The sequence below is a fragment of the Parasteatoda tepidariorum genome, chromosome 1 (genome assembly GCF_043381705.1).
Source record: "Parasteatoda tepidariorum isolate YZ-2023 chromosome 1, CAS_Ptep_4.0, whole genome shotgun sequence".
Taxonomy (NCBI): domain Eukaryota; kingdom Metazoa; phylum Arthropoda; class Arachnida; order Araneae; family Theridiidae; genus Parasteatoda; species Parasteatoda tepidariorum.
Window position 1 is genome coordinate 67,938,499 of NC_092204.1, and position 7,888 is coordinate 67,946,386.

Here is a 7,888-nt window from a genome sequence, read left to right on the forward strand (position 1 = left end):
CCGACTCCAGTGCCGTGGCCAGCTGCGCTAGATTACGCGGTTGAGGATCCATGGCGCGAACAACCCGATCGAGGTGGTCCCACAGATTCTCGATTGGGTTTAAATCCGGTGAGTTTGCTGGCCAGGGGAGTACGGTAAATTCATCCTGGTGCTCTTCGAACCACGCACATACACTTCCGAGCTGTATGACACCTCGCATTGTCCTGCTGGTAGATGCCATCATTCTGAGGAAAGATCATTCGCGTGTAGGGGTGGACATGGTCCGCAAGGACAGATGCGTACTTGTGCTGATCCATCATACCTTCCACAATGATGAGTGCACCGCACCCAGTGAATGCCAGGAAAACATTCCCCAAACCATAATGCTCCCTCCTCCAGCCTGCAGCCTTCCGGCAATTGTTGCAGGGTGCTTGCTTTCAGACGTTTCACGCCTTATACGCCAACGCCCATATGTCCGATGGAGCATAAAACGTGATTCATCTGAAAATCCACCAGTGGAGTGTATATATAAGATATCCTAGGGCATCGGAAAGAATTTCAATCGTTGGCGTAATGCAGAAACGTAGCGATTTATCCGACGTCCAAAAGGGCATGATTATTGGCTTTCGAGCCAAGGGTGGAGGCACTTCGGAAACGACTTATTTTGTGAACTGTTCGCGTGCCGCCGTGGTAAAAGTATACCGTGCAAGGCAAAATGGTACTGTACAAAACAAGCGGCGTGGCACATGTGGTGCACCACGGGGTATAGATGACAGAGGCGAACGAAGGCTACGGAGATGCGTTCAGGCGAACAGACGTGCAACTGTTGAGCAACTGATCGCCCAGATGAACCAAGGGGCTACCAAGAGTGTATCCTCAATAACTGTTCAGCGAACGTTGGCGCACATGGGCCTCCGCAGCAGAAGCCTGGTTGATGCACCTATGCTGACTGCTGTTCATCGGTGACGAAAGCTGGAATTTGCACGCCAGAACCGCAACTGGGCGTCCACAGAGTGACAACAGGTGGCTTTTTCCGATGAATCACGTTTTATGCTCCATCGGACAGATGGACGTTGGCGTATAAGGCGTGAAACGTCTGAAAGCAAGCACCCTGCAACAATTGTCGGAAGGCTGCAGGCTGGAGGAGGGAGCATTATGGTTTGGGGAATGTTTTCCTGGCATTCACTGGGTGCACTCATCATTGTGGAAGGCATGATGGATCAGCACAAGTATGCATCTATCCTTGCGGACCATGTCCACCCCTACATGCGAAATTTTTCCTCAGAATGATGGAATCTACCAGCAGGACAATGCGATGTGTCATGCAGCTCGCAGTGTATATAATATAATATAATTCTGGTTCTCTGACCGTACTAGGTGAAAGTACTTAATAAACGGTTTTTTCACAGTTGACAGTATGAATGTCATTTTATTTATGGTTAATTGACTGTTTTTCTTTTCTTTTTTGAATAAGGTAAAATAATAATTGAATAAATTGTTGCGTAATCATTTTACAGAGAAATTTCTAACAGTGTTTTGAAAGACACTTGTTGACGGTATAAAATAATACATCTTTGTGCATAACAGTGCTTTGTATTTACTCCACCAAATCTTAAACCTCTCTTGAATGAATTTTTCATACGAATTATATAATAAAAATATTTAGATGTGTTACAAACGCATTTAGAATTTCAGGATTTTGGAATATGAATAATTCTGGAATTTATTTTTGGAAACTCTTGTTCTGCATCGTCAAAAATTTATTTCCTCGATTTCAAATGAAGATTTATGCTTTTTTGGTATACTTTATCAATGTAATTTTAACCACGGAAAAACTGAATATCAAAACTTCCTTTAAAAGGCATAAGAAGATATAAATTAATACCAACCTTTCCAGCAATGCATTATACCTCCAAAAAATAGACCAGAATTTCACTTCTTTCCTGAATTTTCCATTATTGACTTCGTACGAGATGATATTCTTTCAAAGATCTTGAATCACCTGCCATCTAATAAAATTTCCAAGAACTGTTTGGAACCTCCAAATGAGGACTAAATACAAATTACAGCACATATGTAAATGTGAATAACATTACAAAACAAAAAATACATGTCCTCATGTTACGCCCATATGCGTGACAATGTTAAAATTTTCTATTTAAGTAAAATCCAATTTTTCTTATAAATAATACTCAATACTCCTCTGATTTATCCTTACGAGAAAACTTTCGATGTAAATATAATGTTAAATATAATTTTTTTGTTCATTCATGTCTCAATTGAAAAACCTGCTTGTTTTTGTACAAGTTTCATTCGGTATAGACTAACATGCCTGACATAGGATGAATAATTTTGAGGATATAAATCATTATTCAAATAAAAAATCTTTTTGGCATATCATAGCTCAAATATGCTCATCCCTTTACCTGTATAGGATGCGAAACAATCAAATTTGAAACGTCACGCCAATTGTAATTGAAAAACAGGGATTTAGCTGAAGTTTAAAGTTAAAATTGGGCTTTGTTTATCTATATTTAAAGAAAATAATTAGAACAGATTTCGATTAATATTTACAATCTTATTACTCAAACTTTTGCCTAATGTATTTTGAATAATAAGTACAGTTCTATTAAAAAACTAAATACAGTTTTTCGTTTAGAGTCAAGAGCATTTCTGTAACAATAAGCTAAAAATTATTCAAAACTAAGAGTCATAACTTTTATTATATGATTTACGAAAACGAAATTTAAACAGGCATTATAATATATGTCCATTCCTAAAAGAAAAAAATCTATTTTATTTCTTTATTATTCACTGAAGCTTCTGCGTTATCTAAATATATAGTTTATAAACTTATTGTATTATGTTTGTGAATCACATTACAGTCCAAATGAATCATAACTTGATACTTAACGGGCCTTAATTCCGATCTATTATTTGGAATTATCAGCTGCTCGCAGAAACTAACTTTGTAGCTTACAATAAAGTGTAATTACTATTTTCGGTGTAACTTTATATTCAAAATACATATTCAATACGAAACTCACTGTCATTCCAAAGTAAGATAAAGTGTTTTGAATACCCACCATGTATTTCATATTATATCTAACATTTAAAGGAAACATTAAAATTGTTCAAAGCGTAATGTTTTAATTATTGATTAATTTACTGGTTTCATTTTTGATAACAGTATTAATATTATTTTAAATTAAGGAAAATTTTTATTGAAGAAAATCCTTATTACCTGACTATAAATGCAAACTTCTAAATTTGCTAATCAACTAAATTGAAATTTGCAATTATTATGCAAAACTATTTTATTTTTATCTAAATGTGTAATTTCCTTCTTCTTAATTTTTCAGGTATATTTCGAGCAAAGTACAAATTTTATTAAATTGTTTAATTAAAAAAAGGAACTTACTTAAGCTAATAGTTATCTTGTTTTTTTCTTAGACTTTAGTAATGAATGAAGTATCGGTTTAGAGATTACTTCAGATAGATAAATATTTCATCATTTTATTTCACAGTTATTAAAAAATTAGATTTGTTTGTAAAGCTTACAACAATAAAAATCAAACATTCAAGCATACAATATTTTATATAAACGTTGAAGATTAATGTTCATTATGATCGAAACTAACAAGAAAAAAATAATTTCAGAGTTAGTTAATTTATAGTGAATAAAATATTTGTCTAAAAACACGTAGAACATACTTAGTTAATCTATAAATGTCTATCTTCTTCAATGAACGACTAATTTGAGCAGAATTCTCAATGGATCTCAAGAAGACAGATTAGATTACGACTTTGTGCTTGAAAGAAGTACATATTAGAAAGGAACACTTAAGTTTACCGTGTTGTCAATAGAAAGAAAGTTCCATACTATCTTACACTATTAGAAATTTCTCTGAAAAATGGTTAACCAACAATTTATTTAATTATTATTTTACCATATTAAAGCAAAACAGTCAAATAATCATAAGTAAAATGTTATTCAAACTGTTAACTATGTGGAAAAATCATTTATTAATTGCTTTCACTTAATACGGTCAAACTACCAGAATTTTATAGCAATAACTAAGCCCACCAAATAAAGCCACTTAGTTTCTTGCAGATGCGTAGGGGAAGCCCGGGCAAGATGGACCGCTTATGGATACTTGATTTAAAAAATAGTAAACTAGTGTAATTTTATATCGTTTATATTGTAAACATATAGTGGGAACATTGCTCTTGCATATCTCATACAGAAAATGAATAAATAATAAAGTTCAATAATAATAACTTAACATATACAAAAGTAGATCATTGAACCATCTTGCCCGGGCAAGATGGGACACATAATTATATTTCAAAAATCACAGAAATTAATGTCAGAATTAAAGAATAATCGACAAAAAAACGTTTCTAAACATCACAGTTACTGCACAAAGAAATGGCCAAAACCAATCTTTTCTGTTGTCACGCTTCATGAGCGCATTCTAAGCAATCTGAACATTGAATCCAGTCTTCAGTAACAGTAAATTATATTTGCTAGTTTTTATATTTTTTTTGTTAATATTACCTTATTTTTTATGCTTCTTGCCAAATCCGGAGAGTTAAATTTTTATTTTATACTTTTATTCTTCTTTGGCTGTCCCATCTTGCCCGGATTGTGCATTTTTTAAAAAAAAATATCTGCAAATTTGTTAAAACAAATGAATTTTAATTTTCACTTCTCATTATGCTTGTACAATAATAACACTACAAAGTCAAAAATTAGAAAAAATTATTGCAACGTATTCAGCAAATAATAACAGCATATGAACCTGGAAAAATATTTTAACACGTTATAAGAAAAACAAAACAATGCTTGCATTTCGGTAACACCTTGTGAACTGACGAAAAAACTCGCGCGTATTGAGGACAACAATATTTTCTTTCCGAAAACGCACTTTAGATGTCACTACCGTGATACGCATAGATAAAAAAGCGATGTCCCGTCTTGCCCTCGTGTCCCGCTTTGTCCGGGCTTCCACTACATGTTATAGCTGAGAGGGCTAATCTACCAATCTCACGATAGACAGAACGAGGTTTCGAGTCCCAAAGGTGATACCATAAAATTCCCTTTATTCCTTTCAGCTCATGAAGAGTTTCCAGTGTCATGCACTCCCCAATTTGTGACCCTGGGCTGCTTGAATGTGATATTCTCATTTACATATAGATGGCAACGTGAAAAAGCAGCTAAACTATGTCCAGCTGTTTTTTTTTTTTAAATTTTCTTTTTTACGATTTTAAATCTCATGACCGACAGAACGGACACTGCGCGGACACCAAATTAATTCCTCCACTCCCTTAAACACAGGAAGAGTTTTCAGTCTCCTGTAATCTTCAGTTTGGGCTGCACTGTCCAGTGTCCTGCACTCCCAGTTAAATTTCGTTTTTACGAATTTGAAACCATCCTATTTGCAAATGGTTAAAAAAAACCGCGTAGTTTTGCAGTTATAATTTTTTAAGCATACTGGTTGAAAAACGGTATCGTAAACGAATTCGTAAAGGTAAAAAATGTTCAGCACCGTAAACTTTACTGTTAATTGGATGGACTGACTGCTGCCGGTTATTTTACTGTAATTTTAAAATGAAAATTCTAACAGTGTACCTGATGTTTAATGACTGAGTCATAAACACCTCTAAAAGGTTTATTTATTGAGAAATAAATCTTTACGCTTTCCCAAAACATTGATATTTCACTAATTTTTTAAACTTTTATGAGAATTTGAATTTTGGGAACATTTTTTAATGAAATTTAGATAGTTACCTCACTGGAATTGAAATGTTCTACGCATGATGCATGTCGAGAAAGTAACTTATAATAGAAAAAAATTGTTTTAAGACGCACAAAATATTTTCGGTTTTCTAAGACTTCTTTCTATTTCAGATTTTGCTCGATAAATTGAATAAACTTTAAATTAAGCCAATCATCCTAAGCTCATTCGTTTTTTAGTTTTTTTTTATCCTAGAACTGGACCGAAATGATTAGATAAGACAATCTATCGATACATATTAGAAAGGAACATAACATTTACAAATAAAATAAATGTTTTATCAAGAATAACCCTTAAAAATGCCTAAAATCAATAAAATGCTTGTTAAAGTATTTATTTACAGAAAAATGATGTAATCTCTTTCTTTGATATTATTATTTCATGATATAAAATATCTATATATATATATTTCTCTTACACGGCGACACAAAAGAGCCTCATGACAACTCCCCGAATGCAGCGCTGGAAAATCGACCAATGATTGCCGCTAAAAATGCCACATGCCAAATGTAGCTGAGGTGGCTCAACATACAGCGCTTTTAAAAACGGAAAGTAAAATAACCAGAGAGAGCATGAGCATTCTCACCAAATGTGACCTCTTCCGAAATTCACCCTATCAGTTGCGGCAATCTCATACTATTAAGCTAGGCAGAAGTGAGTAGTCTTTGTCGATAGATCTCCTTTTTAGNAATATTTTATATAAACGTTGAAGATTAATGTTCATTATGATCGAAACTAACAAGAAAAAAATAATTTCAGAGTTAGTTAATTTATAGTGAATAAAATATTTGTCTAAAAACACGTAGAACATACTTAGTTAATCTATAAATGTCTATCTTCTTCAATGAACGACTAATTTGAGCAGAATTCTCAATGGATCTCAAGAAGACAGATTAGATTACGACTTTGTGCTTGAAAGAAGTACATATTAGAAAGGAACACTTAAGTTTACCGTGTTGTCAATAGAAAGAAAGTTCCATACTATCTTACACTATTAGAAATTTCTCTGAAAAATGGTTAACCAACAATTTATTTAATGGTTATTTTACCATATTAAAACAAAACAGTCAAATAATCATAAATAAAATGTTATTCAAACTGTTAACTGTGAGAAAAATCGTTTATTAACTGCTTTCACCTAATACGGTCAAACTACCAGAATTTTATCGCAATAACTAAGCCCACCTAATAAAGCCACTTAGTTTCTTGCAAATGCGTACATGTTGGAGCTGAGATGGCTAATCTGCCAATCTCATGATAGACAGAACGAGGTTTCGAGTCCCAAAGTCGATACCATAAAATACCCTTTATTTCTTTCAGCACATGAAGAGTTTCCAGTGCCCCACACTCCCCAATTTGTGACCCTGGGCAGTTTGAATACGATACTCTCCTTTACATATAGATGGCGACATTAAAAAACAGCTAAGCTATGTCCAATTGTTTTTTTTAGGATTTTTAAATCTCATGACCGGCGGAACGGAAGTTCAGGTCCCTGCGGAGACACCAAATTAATTCCTCCATTCCCTTAAACACGGAACAGTTTTCTGTTTCCTGTAATCTTCAGTTTGGGCTGCACTGTCCAGTGTCCTGCACTTCCAGTTGAATTTCGTTTTTACGAATTTGAAACCATTCTAATTGCAAATGGTTAAAAATCCGCGTAGTTTTGTAGTCATAATGTTTTAAGCATACTAGTTGAAAAACGGCTTCGAAATCGCAAAGGTAAAAATGTTCGATACCGTAAACTTTACGGTTAATTGAGTGGACAGACTGCTTCCGGTTATTTTACTGTAATTTTAAAATGAAAAGTCTAACAGTGTACCTGACGTATAATGATTGCCTCTTAAAAACCTCTAAAAGGTATATTTATTGAGAAATAAATATTTACGCTTTCCCAAAACATTGATATGTCACTTATTTTTTAAACTTTTATGTGAATTTGAATTTTGGGAACATTTTTTTAATGAAATCTAGGATAGTTATCTCACTGGAATTGAAATATTCTACACATGATGTATGTCGAGGAAGTAACTTATTATAGGAAAAAATTATTTTAAGACATACAAAATATTTTCGGTTTTTCTAAGACCTTTTTCTATTTCAGATTTATC

General features: G+C 33.6%; 1 protein-coding gene across 1 annotated transcript; it reads left to right on the plus strand.

Annotated features, from left to right (window-relative positions):
- Positions 1-552: 552 nt before the first annotated feature.
- LOC139426497 (uncharacterized) lies at positions 553-945 on the plus strand. Its single transcript, XM_071185620.1, has one exon. The coding sequence runs from the start codon at positions 553-555 to the stop codon at positions 943-945; it is 393 nt and encodes a 130-aa protein (XP_071041721.1).
- The last annotated feature ends 6,943 nt before the right edge of the window (positions 946-7,888 follow it).

Coding starts and splice junctions, on each gene's coding strand:
- LOC139426497 (XM_071185620.1), top strand. CDS start 553: ATGCAGAAACGTAGCGATTTATCCGACGTCCAAAAGGGCATGATTATT.